Source organism: Rutidosis leptorrhynchoides, chromosome 9 (genome assembly GCF_046630445.1).
Source record: "Rutidosis leptorrhynchoides isolate AG116_Rl617_1_P2 chromosome 9, CSIRO_AGI_Rlap_v1, whole genome shotgun sequence".
NCBI classification, from domain to species: domain Eukaryota; kingdom Viridiplantae; phylum Streptophyta; class Magnoliopsida; order Asterales; family Asteraceae; genus Rutidosis; species Rutidosis leptorrhynchoides.
The window spans coordinates 280,808,951-280,833,340 of NC_092341.1; the positions used below are offsets into that span (position 1 = coordinate 280,808,951).

The 24,390-nt window shown below is 36.7% G+C and overlaps 2 protein-coding genes across 2 annotated transcripts; both read left to right on the top strand.

Moving 5' to 3' along the window:
* The first annotated feature begins 7,290 nt into the window (after positions 1–7,290).
* LOC139867505 (pentatricopeptide repeat-containing protein At5g27270) lies at positions 7,291–18,840 on the top strand. Its single transcript, XM_071855872.1, has 8 exons — positions 7,291–8,119; positions 8,838–10,224; positions 15,849–16,160; positions 16,279–16,383; positions 16,467–16,554; positions 16,651–16,772; positions 17,267–17,331; positions 17,990–18,840. The coding sequence occupies exons 1-8, from the start codon at positions 7,541–7,543 to the stop codon at positions 18,548–18,550; spliced, it is 3,219 nt and encodes a 1,072-aa protein (XP_071711973.1). The 5' UTR covers positions 7,291–7,540; the 3' UTR covers positions 18,551–18,840.
* A 1,469-nt stretch (positions 18,841–20,309) lies between these two features.
* Positions 20,310–23,296, top strand: LOC139865926 (F-box protein SKIP2-like). The gene has a single exon (XM_071854035.1). It carries the CDS (start codon positions 20,370–20,372, stop codon positions 21,975–21,977), a length of 1,608 nt encoding a protein of 535 aa, XP_071710136.1. The 5' UTR covers positions 20,310–20,369; the 3' UTR covers positions 21,978–23,296.
* Positions 23,297–24,390: the final 1,094 nt, after the last annotated feature.

The following is a 24,390-nucleotide window of genomic DNA, read 5'->3' on the forward strand; positions in this document are numbered from 1 at the left end:
ATGTAACGAAGTATCGTTCCTGGTGTCAAGTAGGCCATCTGAACGGACCGCACACATCAGTGTGTACCAACCCCAATAGATCCTTTGCCCGTTCACAGTTTCCTGTGAAAGGTGCCTTTGTCATTTTTCCTGATAAGCAAGATTCGCATTCATCATACGATATTATATCAAATGATTCTAGAATTCCATCTGACTGGAGTTTGGCTATGCGTTTCTTGTTTATGTGGCCTAAACAACAATGCCATAGATACGTTTTATCCAAAACATCTTTGGATGAATCAACATTGTAGATTGAACTATCATTTAGCTTTGCTGTGGTTTCTAAGATGCCTTTACAAGGACTAGCCTTGAAATAAAACATCCCATTTTTGTGAACAAGTATTGATCCATTATCAAAACTAAAATTAAAACCATCATTAAATAAAGCATCAAAAGATATAATGTTTCTTGCCATTTCGGCACTGTAGCAAACATTAGATAAAACAATACATAAACCAGAATCAAAAGAAAGCTTGTATTCTCCAATCATGTCAACAGAGGCAACATTCTTATTCCCCATGATTAGATTAAGCTCCCCGGTCTTCAGCTTCCTACTTCTTGTGAGTCCCTGCACATTTGTACAAATGTGAGTACCACATCCCGTGTCCAATACCCAGGAATTAGAAATAGTAGTATTGTTTAGTTCAATCATGAACAAACCTGAAGGTACGGCGACTCCCTTAGCCCGTAGTTCATTAAGTTCCTTTAAGTACTTAGTACAATTGCGCCTCCAATGTCCTTTATTCCCACAATGAAAGCATATTGCTTCTTCAGGAGACTTGGTTTGCGGGATCTTTGAAGTAGAAGAGTTAGCAATGCCCTTAGGTTTAGGTTTGAAGTTGGACGTGCCAACCTTACCCTTGCCCTTGTTCTTGCCCTTTGCTTTGTTTTTCTTCTTCTTAATCCCACCTTCACGAATGGCTAGAACGGTAGTTGCGGGTTTAGCTTTGGCCATGTTAGCCTCAGCGGTTTTTAACATGCCATGGAGCTCCATGATTGTTTTCTCCATATTGTTCATATTATAGTTCATAATGAATCCTTCATATGCACTAGTCAGCGAGTTCAGGATAAAATCCGTTGCAAGCTCCTGACTTATGGAAAAACCAAGGCGCTCCAACCGGTCTATGTACCCTTTCATTTGTAGTACATGGACACTAACACTACTTCCCGTTGCCATTTTACAAGATACGAGAGCTTTCACGGTGTCAAACCTTTCTTGCTTTGATTGTTGTTGGAACATGTCCTTGAGTTGGTTAAGCATGTCATATGACCCTAAGCTCTCCATGCCCTTTTGGAGCTCTGGAGACATGGTCGCCAACATCAAGCATGCTACCTCATTAGACTCGGAACGCCATTTTTCAAACTCGTCCCTAGCTTCTTGAGTAGCTCTCGATCCGGGTTCTGCCGGTAAGGGTTCCTCAATAGCCCTGATCTTTCCTTCCATCCTAAGAGCAATTCTTAGGTTGCGAAGCCAGTCCATGTAGTTCAAGCCTGTAAGCTTGTCCTTTTCGAGGAGCCCTTTAAGGCAGAAATTAGTGATTGATGACGGAGTAGGATTTGTGTTTGTTGCAGACATCTGTCATATTTTTATTTTTAAAGTAAGTTGTATTAGTTAGTTTGATATGTTTAAACCTTGTTAAGATAATTACCCAAGTGTGTTTAATATTCAAACAATTATAATTAACAAGGCTAAGATCCATATTTCACTTATGTTAACGACGGGTTCGCCGCGGATCGCCAACCATAAGCTATTTAGGTAGGTAACTATATTACCAATTTCATCCATTATGAAATTCTTAGGTTCTGCGGGATTTAGTGATAATCAATTATTTCACTTGGCATGTTTAATCCCTTCTACGCTAATCCTTCCTCGTGGCGGGTTTGCTGCAAACCACAATTTCAGATTGTAAACCGTCCGTGATAGATACACGTGAAATCCGGCCCAAGACTCTTGGGTATCGCGAAATTCACCTCACCCTTCCCAACACCTAATTAAATTCCGGCCCAAGACTCTCGGGTATCGCGAACTCTAACAGGTAGAAGGTTCGGATGTGTGTACTACTCATGGATAGCGTAAAGTTTACATTTAAAACGAGTTTTTGTTTTCTTTTAGCAAAAGTAGTTTACACCATTTTAAAACATTTGCTAATTATGTATTGCGTGTTGCGTTTGTTAAACTAATTTTAACCAAACCGTTTTATATGATTATTGTCCCTTTTATTTTTTTTTAAAACATTTTCTAGCTAGCATGACATAGACAAATAATAAAACAATAATAATCATGACACGCAATTATCGGTAGTATGCCTCGAGTCCTATGCGTTTTTCCGGTGAGCCAACACACGGAAAAACATGGTCAACTAGGGACATAACCTTGTGTGAGAATTGGCTCCGACTAAAACCGCCATCTCCATTATATGCTCGGATGAGCCGCCTTGTGAACATCGTCTTCTTGATTTCAATCTTGGTTGCATTATCTTACATAATAATTATTCTATTTTCTATACTATTACAAATACAATATAAATAGAAAGACGACATGCAAGTCGTTTAATAAATTATTACATTCATCCCGAATAAATAATAAATTAAATCATACAACCAAACATCCACACAAGGGTCTTATTGAGGCAAATACTACCGATTTCATACAACAATCACATACATAACAAATGGAGTGCCAACCGTCCATTTTCATATAACATGTTTCGATAAGGATTGATTTAAACAACACTTAATGGCACTTATAATATTCAATCCTTGTTTACATAACATATGTATGTAAACCCACTTCATATTTTGTAAGTATGGTTTTCATGCCAAAACCATCCAAATAAACATATTAAGTGAATCAAAACATGTTGGAGATTTATTCACTTTACCAAAGCATAAAGTCTAAAATTAATAATTTTAATTTTCTCATTTCATGTAAAACATGAAAAGAATTCATGTACTTTATTTTCCTAAACATTGAATCTTTAATAGTCAACATGCAAGTTACCATTAAAATTTTCGGATTTTGGCAGATTCATACATGTAACTTTAAATGGTCATATCTTACTCATTTCTAGTCCGTTTTCGATGATTTTTTTTTTCAAATTTAAGTTCTTTCAGTTAGCTTTCAAATGCAATTGATCTCATACAATAATATTGAGTTTAAAGCCCGAAACAGTCCATCAAATACGGACTGTCCAGGCTGAAAAAAAATTCTTAAATGAAAAAAAAATGAATTTAACCCATTTTACATTTTGCCAAAATCCAAGATTCAAATTAGTATTTAGGAAACATAAAACATAAATCATGATACTTGTTTTGCATGTTTGTTATGCATGATCATCTCCAAGAATCATGCACAACGCATCCATCAAAACTAAATATCATAAGAAAAGTTTGCTAAAACTTGTACAAGATGGCTCGGATACCACTGTTGGAGTATGATACAAATTCAAAGCGAGCGGAAGCATTTTTAAAACTTTACAAAATCATACTCTTCCACGAATCATTGTACAAAACTTTAGTAAACAAAACAAATTAACGAAACTGAACAAGAGAAGATTATAATACAACCTTTGTAGCCCTTTTGAAGATCGAATTTGAAAACCCAAAGAAGAGTTCCTCTAAACGGTAGACACCCAAAGTTCCAACCTTGCTTCGATCTATACCTTCTACTTAACGGATCTTTTCTTTTCTTTATTTCCACCAAAACCCGAACCCAATTATAAAGTATTTTGGTTACTTGAAAATGAGAAAGAGGAATAGCATTTTGTATGTGTGTTTTTGTATCTCAAGTTACATATATATTTTCAATACCAAGACTTTGTATTATATAGAATAAAATTGATACATATAATACAAATATAAAGATTTGGAAAGATTTTAAAAGATTTGCAAAATCAAATCTTTATATAAAATAAGATTTACAAATCAAATCAAATCTTATTTATATCAAATCAAATCTTATATATTATATAAAATATGATTATAGTACAAATCATTATATAAAATAAGATTTACAAATCAAATCAAATCTTATTTATATCAAATCAAATCTTATATATTATATAAAATATGATTATAGTACAAATCTTTATATAAAATAAGATTTATAAATCAAATCAAATCTTATTTATATCAAATCAAATCTTATATATTTAGATTTGTAAGTATATGTACACACATAAAAAAAAACTTACTTAATTTATTAAACCATTAACTAATGATTAATAAATTAATTTCCGATTAGAAGGTATATCAAACAATTTACGATTGACCTTTGTGTGTGACCGAATAGGATAAATGGACTTTTATTATTTAATGTCATGGGCATATCTTCGGAATATATGTACCACGGTCAAACCACGATCGAACCGTAGCCAACCCGAGAACATATTTCTAACACCTTCCGCTTCCGCTACTGATTTTCTAGTATCTCAAATACGTTATTACTTTAGAAACAAACAAGGCACTAACTAAACAAGACAAAACAAAATAAGTCAACGACTGGGCTAAACACCCCCCCCCCCCCCCCCCCCCCCCCCCCCCCCGGCCAAAAAAAATAAAATAAAATAAAAAAACCCCCACAAAATCACAAAAGCATCAAATTCGGGAACGTTGAATTTTCTCAACTCTTTCCCGTGAACCTTTATAACCTTAGGAAAGTTCTTTTGTTTATGCTTTGTACCCGTCTTCGAATTAAACATTTTACCTTAAACCCAACATCCTTTGAAATCTTTTGTAGCTTCTTCGAATAAAATAATTATTGGTGATTTTCGTGTCATCTAACATTCATTTTACTTAATTGGATTTATTTGAATGCATGAGTTAGCTAGTTATACTTAACAACGAGTTCAGAGAGTGTGAAGTACACGTCTGTAAGAGTTGAGTACTAATTGTGGCGTAAATGGTGGAGGTCAATGGGGACTCCAAGGGGCAGTGCCCCTGGCGGGGTCCAAGGGGCAGCCAAGTATTTGTTAGATGATAGATTAGCGCCCAACTCGATTGTGGGCTTGGGTCCGTTAGGGTTATAGGTTCGTTAGGGTTTCGTGTGTAATCTATATATAGTGGCTTAATAATACAATATTCTCATGAGGTTTACATTCTATAACATGGTATCATGAGCGGGTTTGATCCTGAAACCTAGTCGGCCGTCATGTGCCCCTATCTTTATAGTGCCCCGTCAAATTTCCCTACCTTAAACCTTCGGTACCTCAGGCTGTAATTCGGCTGCTCTTCTTTTTTATCTTTTATCTTCTTGTTCTTCTTTGTTATCTTTTCTTTCCGGATGCAAATCTTCTTATCTTTTATTTTATATTTTATTTTTCATAAAGACCCGACCACACAAAAACAATTAAAAAAAAAACAAGACCGGCCGTCAATCAAACAAGTCGGTTGAATGTTCCCAATCTTTACAAGCATCCAACACAATTTTCATTCTTGTTATTTTATTACCGTATTTCTTAATTATTAATTATTAATTATTAACACAATTTTTTTTTTACTCCCCAACGATGGACGCACGAGATGGCTCTATTGAGTCGACTGCAATCGTCGATTTGATGGCGTCTTGACTGACTCTTAGAGCCTAAATTAAATTCCAGGCAGGATTTAAAACCCATGGAAATTTGATTCTACCATTTTCATGGCGTCTATTATTATTATTATTATTTTTTAAAAATAAAACCTTTTTCCTACTTAAAGGCCGGAGGTCCTCTCGGAAGCAATCTCTTTATCCGTCAAATAAAGAGAGGGATGACTTTCTCTACTCTTGAGAGTGTTTCACTTTGGGTGGAAAAATGACTTATCTTTATTCTTGGATAGGGGAAGGATTGTCTACATATTACCTCTCCATACACCACTCATGTGGTATTGGGTATTGTTGTTGTTGTTGTTGATTGATATACACAAAGTGACAGCAAGTCACACACAATATTAAAAGTAAACTTGCTGGCACTTTATTATTTCATGGTTCCTTTTTCATATTGCTTTTCTATAATAAAGGAATAATCAAATGAATCGGCTTGGAACTGAGCCGTCTAGCTTGATTAGGTTCTAAACCTCGAAAAAAAAGAGGAATATAAAAAAAACACAAAAAAGAATATTGTCAAAACTCTTGTTTGCAGCGTTCAAGAATACTGTTATCGTTAACAAAAGTAGCATATGAAGGCGGTACTTGATCCTTAGGCACAGCAAGCCACGGCGTAAAAGGAAAAAAAAACGCTACGGAAAAGGAGAAGCCGTCAAGAAATCTGCAACTCTATCAACGAATATCAGGCTATTAGATGCAACAAATGAGAAAAAAAAATAGAGTTTATTTTATTTCTTTAATTTAATGTTTATTGTTTTGCTCCAGTTCGAACTTTCGCGATTTCGCCGTTCGGACTGCGGGAGAGTGTTAGATGATAGATTAGCGGCTCAACCCGATTGTGGCCTTGGGTCTGTTAGGTTTATAGGTTCGTTAGGGTTTCGTATGTAATCTATATATAGTGGCTTAATAATACAATATCCTCACGGGGTTTATATTCTATAACAGTATTATTATACCTTTTCGTAAAACAGATTTTTTCTGCCTAAATGAAGGGTTACACCCTTTCATTTCCTAACTGCTAATTTAACAATTTTCTTATCCATTTTTTTGCATTCTTCATCCATACACAACAACAGAAAAACACACATTCTCTCTGACAACTCGATTAGTGATTTCATTGCCAAAAACACTAATTGCGTTCTTGTTTTATCCCTTTAAAGTTTTCGTCAAGTCAAGACAATCATTAGGTCGAAATACTTTATAGAGAAAGTGAACACACGATTCAAGAATTAATCGGACATTTAAATTATACCATGTTTCTAACAAAAATATTTTTGCTCGACAAGAAACCACGATATCATTATTATATCCTGAGCTGTCGAAGAAGAGGAAATGTCAAACTTGGTACCGATTTCCGAGAGTCACGATGAAGACTTCAAGAGAATCCTTCTAGACAACCTTCCGTTGCACAAAAATAGAGGCATTCGGATGGGCCTTTGAAGCCAGATCAGCATCCAGAGCCCCATATTTGGCACAACTACCAAGGGCCCCAAACAGAACCCTTGTGGGCTGCAACCTTTTCAGATGGGTCTTCAAGCCCAGCTTAAGACGCTCAAAATCAGAAGGATTAGTCCCTTCACCAGTGAACTGCTCAACATAATTCAACATTTATTTATTTTATTATTATCATCAACTCAACCATTCATCTATAGCTAACTTTTGTGGGATTTAAATTCTATCTCGTAGTGATTTAATTATACTGAGTTGTGTATTTGATGAAAATTTTGAGAGGATGTTTGTTCTTGGTAATAGTAGTACTTCATAAACTGCACACCACTTGTTCGGTGAAATGCTTCAAAGATCACCCTGGGCAAATTGAAATATAAACTCCTTTTGATTATCTATAATCGATATTGAAGTCATGTTTTGTTAGCATTTTTTTTTTAATATATTGAATTACCGCTACAATCAGCAGAAATGGATGTTAAACTCCAGCCGTACAACACATCCTCGATAGATGGTTTGAGGAGTTATCCTCTTGTTCTCGAGTTTCAGTTTCAGGTCAAGTGTAATAAAATTAAGAATAATAATAATAATCACAGTAATAAAAGAATCTACTGTTGTTGTTCACCAGACCCATGGTCCTTGAGTGATGGAAACAACAATTTCAAACCCAAACCCAAATCGAAACACCCAAAGAACCCTCTTTCTGACGACAATGCACGTCGCATTATAAAAGCAAAAGCCCGTTACTTAAGCGAGTTGAGGCGCAATCAGGGGTCAAGAGCTTTAACACCTAGGTGGATTAAAAGGTCACCTGAACAGATGATTCAGTACTTGGAAGACGATAGGAACGGGCATTTGTACGGTAAGGACGTTGTGGCAGCAATTCAACGACTCCGTAGCCTTTCTAGTTTACCGGATGGTTCGTACGATATGAGACAAGTGATGGGTTCTTTTGTTACTAAACTTAGTTTTAGAGATATGTGTACTGTTTTGAAAGAACAAAGGAATTGGAGGCAAGTTAGGGACTTTTTTGGTTGGATGAAATTACAGGTGTGTGTCATTTACTATATTCAACACTTTACTTAGTTCTTTATTAATTTATCTTACCTTATTGTATGATTGCAAATGGCGGTTGCGGCGGTTTTGTGACTAGGCCGTCTTATTTCGCTCAAAAATGTCTAATTAGTTTGTGAACCTAAAAGTCAAGTCAAGTCAGAGTTGGTCAAAAGTGGACTCTTTGCCTGGCTTTGTTCTAGTGTAAACGAAAATATTAAGCCCATTTAATATTAGCGGGGAAAAACACCATCTTACATGGTATCCTTAAAGATAAATTAATATATATACACTATAGTTATAGAAAGTATTATAAAAAATCCTATATATGACTTAAAGTAACACCACATCCTCTTATTTGTAAATCATTTATTTTAAAGTATTCATGTTTAACTTTTGTGAAATGAGATACTTAACCGACACGCATTTCGTGCTTTCTATTTCTATAAGTAGTACTTGATCTCCGAAAAGGGTCAAGAAATAGGCTTAATGTAGATCCACTTTTAGGGTTGAGTTAGCAGTTGAAGAAGGTTGTAATTTGACTAGCTCTTCTTTTTATTAATATTTTTATTTAAAAGTCAACGTTGGTCAACGCCCGTCTCAACCCCGTCTCTGACTCGACCTTTCAAGGTCTTAACCGTCTTTTCTCTATCTCGCGTCTTTTTCAACCATACCTTATTGCGTTGATTGATACAGTGTAATGTTATATTAACAGTTTAATTACCGACCCAGCGTTATCGTTTATACACTCGTGCTTCGAACTTACGGACAAACAGGAAAAATCAAGCTTGCAGAAGACACATTTTTGGAAATGCTTGAAACTGGTTGTGAACCAGATGAAGTTGCTTGTGGAACTATGTTATGTGCTTATGCTAAATGGGGTCGCCACAAGCCTATGTTGTCGTTCTATTCTGCTGTACAACAACGCGGTATCAATCTCTCTGTTGCAGTTTACAATTTCATGTTATCCTCTTTACACAAGAAATCGTTACACCAAAACGTCGTACAAATCTGGCGACAGATGGCAGCAGATACTGGTCTGGTACCGAATCATTTCACATACACACTTGTTATAAGCTCACTAGTCAAAATCGGTCTTATTGAAGAAGCCTTCGAAACTTTTAGACAAATGAAGGTTACGGGATTTGTACCAGAAGAGGTTACGTATAGTCTCCTTATTTCGTTATGTTCTAAAAACGGCATGCAAGATGAAGCTTTACGGCTTTATCAAGACATGAGACACCATAATTTAGTTCCGAGTAACTTTACGTGTGCTTCACTTTTATCGTTGTACTACAGAAGTGGAAATTATGCCAAAGCTTTATCTCTTTTTTCAGAAATGGAAAGATATAAAGTTGTACCAGATGAAGTTATATATGGGTTGATTATTAGGATATACGATAAGCTTGGTTTATATAAGGATGCCATGTTTACGTTCCATGAAATTCAGAGGTTGGGTCTGTTAAGTAAGGATAAAACGTACATAACGATGGCGCAAGTTCATCTCAATGCAGGGAATTGTGAAAAAGCATTAGAAGTAATGGAACATATGAGATCTAAAAAGGTTGAATTTTCAAGGTTTGCGTATATTGTTTTGTTGCAATGTTATGTTACGATGGAGGATGCAGAAGGCGCTGACGTCATGTTACGAGCTCTTTCAGAAACTGGTTTTCCCGATACCTTTTCTTGTACCAGCGTGTTGACTTTGTATATGAAACTAGGACTTAACGAAAAGGCGAAAGAGTTGATTATTTTAATGCGGAAAAATAAAGTAAGATTTGATAGGATGCTTCTTACGACAGTCATGAAGGTATACTGTAAGGAAAAAATGTCCCGTGACGCTGAACGAATGATACAAGAGCTATATAAAGACGGATTATTGGAAGATAATAGCTTCACTAAAACGATTTTTTTCGGTGTTTCCGGAGAGTTTACGAGGCTCGAAGAAGGTGATTCAGATCCATTGGCGTTTGAGCTACTACTGATGCTGTATGCGGCAGCTGAAACTGCAAATAAGTTTGAAACAATACTCAAGTTGTTGCTGGGTACTACTAATGGCTTGTTGGTAGCCACTCAACTTGTTATCCGTTTCATCAAAGAAGGTTAGCTATTTTTTTTCCCACCTCTAAGCTCATTGTTGAAATAGTCGGCTGATGCCCCGGTTTGGGGACTAGCCCGGCCCGACTCGCCCAAAAACACCTTAAAGTCGGTTAACGCTAAAAAATCGGGTCAAAGTCAGGCTGAGGGTCGAGTAGGGTTGAGTCGGTCAAAGTCTGAGTCAGGTCAAAAAAGTCCATATATCCATGTTGAAATATTTATGTTTTATGTTTGATGTGTAATGTATATGGAGTATATATTTAATTTATTTATTACTGAAATTTAACATCTACGAACATCTAAACTCTCTGTAATTTCATCTCTCTTAATTGATACAAATTTACAAGATACAACGAGGATATTTATAGACCCGAGATACAAGACCTTACTGCCCAATAAATGCAGCAACCCAACTAACTACATTAATTGCACCGTCCCAACTAACTACATTAATTGCACCGACTACCTACTAACATTAAATGTGTATTCGTATGTCTTATGTATTGTAACACTCCCCCTCAAGCTGGAGCATAGATATTGATCATGCCCAGCTTGTCACAAAACTGACGGATACAATTTCTAGGTAATGCTTTGGTGAATAAGTCAGCCAACTGTTCATTACTTTTGATATGAGGTGTTTGAATAATTCCTTCTTCTAACTTTTCTCGAGTAAAATGACAGTCAACTTCAATATGTTTGGTCCTTTCATGGAAAACGGGATTGCTTGCAATATGAATAGCTGCTTTGTTATCACACCACAGATTCATTGGTTCGGACTGAGCAAAACCAATCTCGCTAAGAAGGTTACGAACCCAAATAAGTTCACAAGTTGTCTGGGCCATGGCTCGATACTCAGATTCCGCACTTGAACGAGATACCACATTTTGTTTCTTACTTTTCCAAGATACAAGATTTCCTCCAACAAAGACACAATAACCAGTTGTAGAGCGTTTAGTTGCAGGATCACCATTATAATCAGCATCAGAAAATCCCTCAATAGTGTGATGACCATGATTCTGGTATAAAAGACCACGACCAGGTGTACCTTTTAAGTACTTTAAGATATGAGTGACAGCATCCCAATGTGAGGTTCTCGGAGATGACAAGAACTGACTAACAACACTCACCGGGAAAGCAATATCAGGACGGGTGAGTGTAAGATAATTTAGCTTGCCAACAATCCTTCTATATTTTTCTGGGTTCATAAGAAGTTCTCCTTCGTCAGTTTTTAACTTTACACTAGGTATCATTGGTGTTTCACAAGTTTTTGCATTAATCATCCCAGAATCACTGAGCACATCAAGGCAATACTTTCTCTGAGATAAGAAAATACCTCTTTTATTTCGAGAGAATTCAATACCGAGAAAATATTTCAAAGGACCAAGGTCCTTCGTTTGAAATTGAGTACTTAAGAATGTTTTTAACTTGTGAATTCCTTCTTTATCACTCCCAGTAATTACAATGTCATCCACATAAACAACAAGCAAGATGCACCCAGAGTTTGATGAAGCGAAGAATACGGAGTGATCATATGCACTTCTTCTTAGGCCAAAGTTTCTAACTACCGCATTGAATTTTCCGAACCAGGCACGAGGAGATTGCTTCAAACCGTAAATTTCTTTTCGTAATTTGCATACTTTACCAGACTCCCCCTGAGCAACAAACCCAGGTGGTTGCTCCATATAGACTTCTTCTTGCAAATTTCCATGTAAAAAAACATTTTTCACATCAAGTTGGTGAAGTGTCCGTTGATATGTAGCAGCTAAAGAAACGAATAATCTGATAGATGTGAGTTTAGCAACAGGAGAAAAGGTCTCAGAATAATCCACCCCATATGTTTGAGCATATCCCTTAGCAACTAAACGAGCTTTCAACCGTGCCAAAGAACCATCAGGATTAACCTTTACCGTGAAGACCCACTTACAACCAATTGCCTTTTTAGAAACAGGTAAGTTAACTAATGCCCAGGTGCCATTATGATCGAGTGCATTCATTTCCTCAATCATAGCAGCACACCATCCAGAATGAGCCAAAGCTTCACCAACAGTTTTCGGAATGGAGACAGAGTCTAAAGTGGCAACAAAAGCACGAGAAGAGACGGACAATTTATCATAAGAGACAAAGGAAGCAATAGGATAAGTACACTTACGTTTACCTTTTCGAAGAGCAATCGGTATATCAGAATCAGAATCGGAAGATTGGGTATCATGAATATCACTAGAAACATTACTCGGTGACTCACCGGGAGGATCTACCGACGATGACTGTGGCTCAGGAGCGGGCACTGATGTAGGACGGGGTCGTCGACTGTATATATATTGAAAATGGTCAGTTTGTTCTGATGGTGTGGGCTCTGGTGTGGGATCTGGTGTATGATCTTGTGTGGGATCTGGTGTGGGATCTGGTGTGGGATCTGGTGTGGGAACTTCCATGCTATATCTCAATAAGTCATCACTCTCCTCATGATTGCGAGAAATGGTTGTAGGAAAGAACGGTAATTCTTCTTGAAATGTGACGTCTCTGGAAACAACATAGCGTTGGAGAGTTGGTGAAAAGCATCTATACCCTTTCTGAAGACGAGAGTATCCTAGAAAGACACACTTAATAGATTTAGGATCTAATTTGGTTAGGTGAGGTTGGGTGTCTCGAACAAAACAAGTGCTACCAAATATCTTAGGCTCGATTGGAAACAAGGATTTTGTAGGAAATAAAATACTATATGGAATATCACCATTAAGAACTTCAGACGGCATGCGATTTATAAGAAAGCACGCAGTTGATACGGCATCAGCCCAAAAAGGTTTTGGAACATTCATTTGAAATAATAGTGCTCGGGCCACCTCAAGAAGGTGTCTATTTTTCCGTTCCGCAACCCCATTTTGTGCTGGTGTATCAACACATGATGACTCATGCAGGATACCTTCTTGTAGCATATATGATTTAAACGACTCTGAGAGAAATTCTTTTGCGTTATCACTTCTCAGAGTTAGAACAGAAGTATGAAATTGTGTTTTTACTTCAGCAACAAAGGAACAAAAATGATTAAACACTTCCGAGCGACTTTTCATTAAATAAAGCCATGTAACACGAGAGTAGTCATCAATAAAAGTAACAAAATATTTAAAACCAGATTTTGATGTCACAGAACACGGACCCCAAACATCAGAATGTACTAATTCAAATGGGGACGCAGCCCGCTTATTGACTCTAGGACTTAAGTGGACTCGTTGATGCTTAGCGAACTGACAAGACTCACAATATAAAGAGGATAAACCGGAAAACTTAGAACATAGTTTCTTCAGATTCTGTAAAGAAGGATGACCTAACCGACAATGCATCATAAGAGGAGAGGATGACTTTGAGCAAACTAATGATCGGGGAATTTTTGTTGTAGTTTCAAGTATGTAAAGTCCATCAGATACCCGTCCTTTACCAATAATCTGTTTCGTCGAGAGATCCTGAAAGATACAAGAGTCAGGAAACAGTAAGGCTACACAATTTAAGTCACGAGTAAGTTTGCTGACGGATAGTAGGTTAAATGAGAAATTAGGCAGACACAAAACGGATGATAAAGATATAGATGGGGTGAGGTTGATAGTGCCGGAACCAAGAACAGGGGAGGTGGTACCATTTGCAATTGTGACATACGATGAGTGTGTATTGAAGTCAGAGTAAAGATGGTTATTACCTGTCATATGATCTGAGGCACCAGAATCAATGACCCATTTGGAGGCTGATGATAAGAGACACGTGTCATTACCTGTTTCGGCAAAAGCAGCGGTTGAAGTAGTAGGTTTCACAGATTCACCATTTGCAACAGTTGAAGATGCAGCATGTGCTGAAAGATTATTCCTCATATTTTGAGTTTACAATTTCTTGCAAAATCGTTTAGTATGTCCAAGTTCATGACAATAAAAACACTCCACACCAGAATTAGTGGGTTCTTCCGTTGTTCTATCAGTATGGCCTCCTCTTGAACTTCCTCGATAACTTCCTCGATAGCCTCCACGAGACCTCCCTCCTCCTCTAAATCCTCCACGACTGACAAGAGCAGTGTTGTGCTCAGAAACTTGAGGTGTTTTAACATCCTCGTGACGGAGGACACGAGCAAATGTTTCTTGAAGAGAGGGAATTGTAGACTCGTTCAAAAACTGGGACTTAATAGCATCATGTTCTGGTCGTAAACCAGTTAGAAAGCTCATGACCGCTACTTGCTCACGTTGTGTCTGCATAGTCTTAATATCAGCACTCAAAGGCATCACAGAGTTAAACTCCTCATATGTTTTCTTAAATTCCATAACATAAGCCATTAAAGATCGATCGTGTTGTTCACCGCGATGAAAAGATTTGCACACATTAAATATTCTAGAGATATTGCTCTTTCCAGAATATAGAAAATCGAGATACTCCATAAGCTCTTTTACATACTCACAATGATTTACCAACGAAGTAACCGAAGATTCAATGGAATTCATAATTTGAAGAAAGAGTCTGGCGTCATTTTGTAGCCACAGATCCCGTGTATCATCTTTAGGAGGTTCGGAAGTAAGATGAGAAGCTTTTCCCATGCTCCTAAGATATACACGGATTGTCTTACTCCATTCAAAGAAGTTAGACCCATTAAGTTTATTGTCGGTCAAACGGGCTGCAATAGGGATAGTCTCGCTTAAATTACCATCTATTTTCTTTTCATCGCTCATTTTTTTTTTTTTTTTTTTTAACTCAGAAATAAAATTAAATAAAAGATATAAATAAATAATAGAAGTTTTGACTTTTGCAAATAACGGTTCCACTAGCAAAGCTATAATAAAAGATATAAATAAATATCTAACTCCACTTGCTAAGTGGATATAATAGGAGAGAGTACCAGAAAGTTTGAGTTTCTACCAAAAGAAAAAAAAAACACAGCCGACCTTTTTTTTTTTTTTTCTTCTCCTTCGGCGAGCAACCTGAAAGGTGATCGGAATCAAGAGAGAGAGACTCGGACTAAACAATCGACGGTGAACAGTGATACACGCGCTCTCACGCGCCGGTGAACGGACGGAGTGCGACGGAGATAGGCGGCGCGTGTGGGTTCTGTGGTGGCCGGAATTCAAATTAAATTTCAGGGTTTGCTATTCGAGAACTTCTGAATCGATTGGCGGGGGTGGTGAGATCAGAAAATGACATCAAAGTGGCCAATTTTTATTGACAGTGACGATCGATGGTGATGACAGTGGTGATGGTGATGACAGTGGTGACTATAGACTCAAACGATAACAGGTACGCTCTGATACCATGAAATTTAACATCTACGAACATCTAAACTCTCTGTAATTTCATCTCTCTTAATTGATACAAATTTACAAGATACAACGAGGATATTTATAGACCCGAGATACAAGACCTTACTGCCCAATAAATGCAGCAACCCAACTAACTACATTAATTGCACCGTCCCAACTAACTACATTAATTGCACCGACTACCTACTAACATTAAATGTGTATTCGTATGTCTTATGTATTGTAACAATTACTAAAAGTCAACGTTGGTCAACGCCCGACTCGTCCCCGACTCGCGACTTTTACGACCTTGACTAAGGTGTGCCTGCTTTTGTTCTGGGTACCAAAATTTCATGTTGGTGTAGGTTATACATCCCAAGCTGAATCCCTGTTTGACCAATTACTGAAGATGGGTTGCAAGCCAGATATATCTACTTTATCATCTATCGTATATACATACGGAAAATGTAATCAGATGGAGCATGCCAAACGAGTGTTTGCAGCAGTGACAGACGATTTTTCAGCACAAAAGCATTTGTACAGTTGTATTATCGATGTATTTGTTAAATCTGCAAAAGTGGACGAGGCTTACTTTTTTTACAAAGAGGAAACTAAAAGAGGCTGTGATGTTGGTGCTGTTGCAATCAGCATGCTTGTGAATGCATTGACTAGTTGTGGTACGAAAAGAGAAATTAAAAGTTTTTTTTTTTTTTTTTCCCCCTGGAATTCTGTTTTTTTACTTAAATAATAATCAGTACTCTCAAGTATACGGTAATAATATTTATCTTTTTTTAGGAAAGCATCGCGAGGCAGGGAATGTTATCAATGATTGTTTCTCGAAAAACTTGGAGCTTGATACAGTGGCGTACAATACTTTCATAAAAGCAATGCTAGATGCTGGTTTGTTTCTTGTACTTTAGTTCGTTTTACTCGTCTTAATAAAATTTCTAAAAGGTTAATGAACTTTAATATGAATGGCGCAGGTCGATTGAAGTTTTCTGCGAGCGTCTATGACAGAATGCTTATGAATGGTGTTGTTCCATCGATTCAAACATTCAACACCATGATTACGTAAACAATCTTTAATTTATTCTTTCGACATTTAACTGAATTGAAGAGTTAAATCTAAATGCTATTTTCATATGATGAATTTGTTGACAAATGCAGTGTGCATGGACGTGGTCGAAATCTCAATAAAGCTGTAGAGATGTTCAACACTGCTCGAATAAAGGGCGTGACTCTGGATGAGAAAGTATACACAAATATGATATGCTACTATGGGAAGGCCGGTAATATACTGCCCGTTCCCTATTAATAGGAGTAGAAAACATTAGGGTCGATCCTAAAGCCTTTTCATATATTGATGTCTTTCATGTACTGAAGTTTAGTATCAGCAAATGAGTTTCCTCTAAAATGTCTTTAGGAAAACTGTGTTATGTATATATTATCAAGGTTGCAAAAATTGCTACTCAGGGAGTACTCGGTCGGCACTTTTTAGGGAGTACTCAGATGTTGACTAAATTTTACTCTGACCGATTTTGGCCAAGTTTTGACCAATTTTGACTTATTTTCCGAGTTTTGACCGAGTACTTGCTGAGGACTCCCCGAGCTGGAAAATCCGAGTACTCGCCGAGTAATTCCGACTTCTGCTGCAACAATGTATATATATACTATAAATAAATGCCAAGATTAAAGGGTCTTGTACGATGATTTTATAGTGTCAGTTACTTTTTAGTGATAGGTGTTTGCCTTCCATATCTGAACTACTTGACATTTTATGTAGGTAAAATTGATGAAGCATCTGCCCTGTTTAACCAAATGCAGGAAGAAGGAATAGAACCCGGGCAGGTATGCATCCCAGTCTTATAAACCCATTTGCGTAGGGTCATAACACCATTTGGTTCATGTTTACTTCGAACCTTGATAATGGGTGATGGGGAATAGTTGTCGAGTGTTTCATAATAATGTGCATTGTACATACATATGGCTTACCTAGTTTTATATGTTGTTTAGAAGAATATTCATTTGAGTCCATAAATTAAGTTGAGATTCAAGGGACCAATGAGAGTGCGACATGTGTCGCGAAAATCACATGTGATTGAAAAAAAAAAATTCCAAAAAAATATTTTTTAATTTTTTTTTCGAAATTTTTTTTTAAATTTTTTATTTTTTTTACAATCACATGTGATTTACTTGCACAATCACATGTGATTGAATTGTACAATCACATGTGATTGAATTTGCCATGCATAATCACATGTGATTGGGTTTACAATCACATTTGATTGACATGCATAATCACATATGATTAAAAAAAAAAAAATTCGAAACAAAAATTTCAAAAAAAAAATTCGAAAAAAAAATTTCAAAAAAAAATATTTCGATTTTTTTTTTCCCAATCACATGTGATTTTCGCGCCGCATGTCGCGTTCTCATTGGTCCCTTTGTTTTCAAGCAAATTTATGGATGCAATTGATTACAACTCATGTTGTTTATGAATACATAGGGTAGCTACAATATTATGATGAACGTGTACGCTAGTCGGGGATTATACCGAGAAGCTGCTCATCTTTTTAACGAAATGCAAAGAAACGGTCGCCCACCCAACTCATTTACCTATCTTGCCCTTGTTCGAGCTTATACCACTGCCGATAAGCACACTGAAGCGGAGGGCACCATTCGTCTGATGGAAAAAGAACGTGAAATATCCCCATCATGTGCGCATTATAACCTATTACTCTCCGCATACGCAAAAACGGGCCCTGTTGATGAAGTGGAGAGGGTTTATGACCTAATCAGAGCTAAATCGGTTCCTGATATAGGGTGTTATCAAATCATGATTAGATTCTACTTGGATTACGGATACGTGGAAAAAGGCATAGATTTGTTCGAAACTATTAGAGACAGTGTTAAATGTGACAGGTTTATTATGAGTGCAGCTGTGCATTTGTACAGGTCAGCAGATATGGTCAACAAGGCTGAAGGTGTTTTAAGTTGCATGAGCAGTATGGGTGTCCCTTTTCTCAACAATCTTGTGGTTGGATCCAAGATAAGGCTTGCAGATTGATATTGATCACTTCAGTTTGTTTTTCAGTCTGCAGATCTTATTATGTCTTATGTCTGTGCGTCCGCAGATGTTTTTACTGCAGACTTTCTGTTTCTCTGAATACATAACATAAAATAAAGTCTTATTCTGTCTGCAAGCTCGCGGACTTAGAAGTATGCTACTAAGTGTTGCAGACAAGATTAAGTTATTTTGCAGACATTAAAGCAAAGAATCTTTACTATTCAGCATATAGATATTCATGACACATCTTCTTTATAGACATGGTCCGCAGATTTTCAGACAAAAACATATTAAAAACAACTGTTGTCAACTTGACTTTTCACTAGTTTGTTCAATATTCTAATGTTGAATACTGAGTTTGTAAATGTAATTTGTAAATTGTAATATACATAATTTGTTATAGATTTGAAATCTTTCATAAATTTTGGTAGTTAGTTCAAATTGGTACGGAGTAATAGATTTTGGTAGTTGGTCCAATTTGGTAAACTTTGTTATCAACAAATGCAATGTTTTCCGACCATATTTTCTTTAAGTTCATTCAGTCATTTAATAATAAGAGTGTAAATCATATAGGAGCGCAAGAATTTATAGGTTGTTCAACTTGTTTATTATTAATCCTATTTAAGATTAAGATAATTTGTTTTATTGATGATGGTATTTATAGAGAGCTTTTTTATTTTTAGATATATTGTACTTACAAAATATATAAAATAAACGATTTTTTTATTTGTCAAACCTATGTTAACACACATAATAAAAAAAACTATTTTAAGACAAATTTCACACCTTACATGCTTTTATAACCGGCAGATTTATCAACGAGTCATGGAAATTGCTGATTACGGATATGGAAGATAACTGTTACCTGTTGAAAGTTATGAGGACCTCGACGAGTAAAGAAATTTCTAGCGGACGGTTTGCGGATCAAATGTATCTGTATTCGTAACTCTTTAATGGCATTTTCATTCAAAATAATACTCCGTAAAAATGTAAATGTTAAATCAATACCCCACATCAAAATAATAGAAATGTAATTGTATATGTAAAGTCAAGAAGATTGAACAAATTCCTGATAGATGGATAGGTACCAACAGTGTTGCAAAAAACGATCGAGACGGCCGTTCCAACGGATTTATATGTGTACCATTGCAACAGATTTAAAAACGTGTAAAAATGTCAAACATTGCTAAAAAATGGTCAATTACGGTCAAAAACCTAAATAAAACGGTCGAGACGGGTTGAAACGAGGTCGATACGGATTTTGACCAATGGTGACTTTTAATATTTTTTTTAAACATAAACATTATTTCAAATTAAAGGTAATAATTTCAAGCTAAACATAAATATCTGCTTTAATTTTACTCATTGATGTTCGAAATGCTTATATTTGAAATATATAAAAAGGTTAACGTTGATTAACATCCGTCTTGATCTTGTCTTAACCGTCATGAAGCTCCAAGGTCACGACCCTGTCTCGCGTCTTTTACAACCGTGGGTACCACTCATGTCGTTAGTGCATGAGATTGCGATATCTATAAGCTGCTTTCCTTGGGGGTTTTCCCGTAATGCAATATGCTTTGTTGTTGGTATGAGTACTCTAAATATAATCGGTTGGTTCCACTAACGGTGCTCTAACTAAGCGTGTTTAAAAAAAAAAAAAAAAAAAAAAAATCAAGGAGATTTGAGTAGTAGACCACTAGTATATCTGGTTGCCCATTAACCCGTTTCACGGGTGTTATTCCAACCCGTTTTCCACCTTTCCATTTTTCCATATATTTAACTTGACTACAATACAGATTGACTTCTATTTCCGGCCTAAATGGGCCAAACTTCATCCACCCGTTCACAGTCGCCGGCAGTGTCAACACACCACCGGCCAATCACTCTCACATCAGACATAATTAATTTATCCAACTCTCCAATTACAACAACAAACACTTGTTATATCGACTATACATCTGATATACCTGATGACTGTTTAGCCCTAATTTTTCAATCACTCTCCTCCGGCGACCGGAAACGTTGCTCACTTGTCTCTCGCCGATGGCTGCTCGTCGAAGGTCAAAGCCGTCACCGTCTTGCTCTCAACGCTCAATCAGAACTCCTCCTAGTTATTCAGGCCATTTTCTCACGGTTTGATTCTGTTACAAAGCTTTCATTACGATGTGACCGTAGATCTGTTAGCATAAACGACAACGGATTGTGTTTAATATCTCTCCGGTGCGTTAATCTCACGCGCCTCAAACTTCGTGGCTGCCGTGAAATTACCGAAATAGGTATGGCTTCGTTAGGTCAAAATTGTGCAAAATTGAAGAAATTCAGCTGTGGATCTTGTATGTTTGGTGCTAAAGGAATGAATGCCTTTTTAGATAACTGTTTTTCACTTGAGGAACTATCTGTTAAACGCTTACGTGGCATATCTGACGGCGGATCGCCCGAGCCGATCGGTCCGGGTGCTGCCGGCAAGTCTCTGAAAGTGATTTACCTCAAGGAGCTTTATAACGGCCAGAGTTTCGCTCCGTTGCTTGCAGGTTCGAAGAAACTGAAAACTTTGAGATTGTTAAGGTGTTTAGGGGATTGGGATACGTTATTGGAAACGATCGCAGTTTCGGATAATTGTTTAACTGAAGTTCATTTGGAGAGACTTCAAGCGAGTGATGTTGGTTTATCCGCATTATCGAATTGTTTAAATTTGGAAATATTGCATATTGTTAAGATTCCTGATTGTAGTAACATAAGTGTTGTTTCCATTGCCGAGCGTTGTAAATATCTAAGGAAGCTTCATATTGATGGTTGGAAGACTAATATGATAGGAAACGAGGCTTTATTTGCTATTGCGAAATATAGTTCAAATCTACAAGAATTGGTTCTGATAGGTGTTAATCCAAGCACGATGAGTTTGGAAGCTATAGCTTTAAATTGTCTGAAATTAGAAAGATTAGCTTTATGTGGAAGTGATACAATAGCTGACAGTGAAATTTCTTGTATTGCATCAAAATGTGTTGCTTTGAAGAAGTTGTGTATTAAAGGGTGTCCTGTATCTGATGAAGGGATTGAAGCTTTCGCATGGGGGTGTCCTAATTTGATAAAGATTAAGGTAAAGAAGTGTAGAAATGTGACCCGTGAAGTTGGTGATTGGTTACGGGCTAGGAGGGGTTCGTTGGTGGTTAATCTTGATGTTTGTGCAGTTGAAGTTGAAAATGTGGATGCAAGTGCGAGTGATAGTGGTGCTGCAGACGATGTGGTTGAATTTCCGCCAATTGTTAGTCATGTTGCTGATGCGCAACCCGAGCCGCTGGCTACTAGTTCCAGTGGTCGTGGGTCCATCTTTAAGACGAGGTTTGGACTCTTTGGTGGCAGGGGTTTTGTGACTAATACTTTCAGGAGGTGGTCAATTGGTAATAACAGTTCCAATGGTAGGTCATGACCTGTATCAAACTTTCTAAACAACTTATTTGTACAACGCTTGTTTCGTGTCATCATCAGCCTTTGCTTTATGATCTTTATTCCTTATTCAAATGAACTTTCGATTGCGTGTGCCAAGTGATAACAATATTTTCTTGGTTCTCTTCGGTGTCTTGTTTTCTCCAATACAGGTTTCTTAGTGTTCTTTTTTTTCTTCTGTTTCATTGACAAAGAATGTGTGGTTTAGCAGGTCAGGGTATTCTGCTCAAAACGTGTAATGAGTTATATATTTATGTGAGTTTTTGTTACATTTGCGTGCATATATGTATCTTATTTGCATCATAACTATGGATTTAGTTTCTTTTTTTTTTTGGTTATGCTCTTGTTTATTTATTTTCTTAGCTCTAGTGAATATAATCAGGATAGGTTTTACCATGATCTCTTCAAAGTCATACTCTTGAAATGATTTGGATTGTAAGAACTAACAAAATTTGTAGCATATGCGGTCTCACATGACAAACGTTGACTTAGTAGGATTTAGGGATCTTGTTACCTCACGTTTAGGAATTTGTAGTTCCGATAGTATTTTTTTATATGGTACCAAAAATCGTCTCTATCACTTCTCACTACTATATTTAGAGTGGTCACTACTCACTAGTTTTGATGAAAACAATGCAATTGTGTATGTTCAGTATGGTTATGTTGATGGGGATGTTTTTGACTCAGCTGTTGATGGGAACGCGAAAAGTCGATTAATCTGTCTTTTCTTGATCTGTATCAATTTCTGAATTCGGTTTTTGTCTCTAGTACCGTATTATATTGATCCCTCACTGAATCTATGCCTGGAGACGCGTTGTTGGTCTGTATTTTGGTTGAGCTGCTAATCTATTCTGATTTCTGACAGCTTTAGATGTTAATTGAGGAATTGGTTTTTTGTGCAATTGTGCTTGTTTTGGTGGTTTTGGTTTTTGGGACTTGACCGTTGAATGACTATTGGCTGCTAGAAATTTGTGACTGTTTAAATATAGGGAGTGTTCAACAAAAGTAGTGGTTTCTGTGTAAATAAGAAAGGTTATGGTTAATTTCTTAGGTGAGAAACAATCTGTGAAGTCTTCATTATCGAACACAAATTGTTCAGGAAGATGGGGTTCAAGCGCCGTTGTGGGTATATTCGTGGATAAATTCGTGTTGGGTGTGTGAGTTACCGTTCCAAATAAAAGTGTTTGTGAATCTGCTTACCACGTAAAAGTCAATGCGAGTTGGAGCAAATCTAACACTTCATTAAAACTATGTTGTACATAGATTCTTGAGGATTATTTGTATTTGCTTAATTATATTCGGATTTAGATTCGATACTGTAATCTAAGACAGTAGCTATTTAGGCTTATTAACATTAATCTACTTTCTTTGTTCTTTGTCTTAGTGGTTTAGTTAGTTACTTCCCATGTGGGTTAGATACCCATATTGTCCTTTTTGGTATCGTACCTGTAACTTAAGTTATGTTAGATACAAATACAATGGGTTGAACCTTTAATCTTATATTCATTTTTTTAAAGCACTTAACAGAAAAGGTTCTCTTGATTATATTTATGGTGAAAGATGTTGCAACTTGCAAGTAAAGCTTTAATATTAGAGTGCAGGTTAAGGGTATACATTTTTTTTTTCTTCTGAAAAATCCAGATATTGTTGTAGACTCTAACACGTCTGTTTGAATACATCTATCAATCTATTTAAATCTGCATATTGACCACAATCCTAATTAATATTGAACCAACACCAAACATACAATTGAACTAACAACTCTTTTTTAGAACGTCAAGCACAAACCAATTACAAATGGTCCATCACGGGACTCAGACCCACAAAGGTTGATGAGTTACTTCAATACCGTTAGACCAAACGCCCTTTGATAATTGACACTAACAACTGAACGAAACAAAACACGCATCTGAGTTACACAGCTCGATAAGAGAAATCCATCAAAAAATTAGATGCCTACTTGCATTTGATAGCGGGGAACATGTGACACTCTACTAGTGGGGATTTTTTTTTTTTTTTTTTTTTGGCAAAATAACGAATACTCATATAGAAACGAGGTTGTTTTCCAAAAGAAAAACGCCCTCAACAGACAATACAAAGAACAGGCGAAACGGGGTAGCTCGCACATAGAAAGCAATCATCTAAACGAAAACTATCTATAAACGAGTCTCCCTAACAACCCGAAAACCTTAAAACAAACTAACCAATACTAAATCAGATACTACACGAAAATACAAACAAACAAACCAAACGACCTAAGTGAAATCAACAAGCAGAAAAGAACTAAACGAAAAAACAAGAGACGTACCCAACCTATCAACCTCTAGGTCCCGCCCTTTTCAGCTTACCGTTAACCGTCTCTTTCAAAATGTTCTTCCCGAACCGATTCTCTATCT

Coding starts and splice junctions, on each gene's coding strand:
- LOC139867505 (XM_071855872.1), top strand. CDS start 7,541: ATGGATGTTAAACTCCAGCCGTACAACACATCCTCGATAGATGGTTTG. Junction 10,225..15,848: donor TATCCGTTTCATCAAAGAAG/GTTAGCTATTTT, acceptor ATGTTGGTGTAG/GTTATACATCCCAAGCTGAA. Junction 16,384..16,466: donor AAAAGCAATGCTAGATGCTG/GTTTGTTTCTTG, acceptor TGAATGGCGCAG/GTCGATTGAAGTTTTCTGCG.
- LOC139865926 (XM_071854035.1), top strand. CDS start 20,370: ATGGGCCAAACTTCATCCACCCGTTCACAGTCGCCGGCAGTGTCAACA.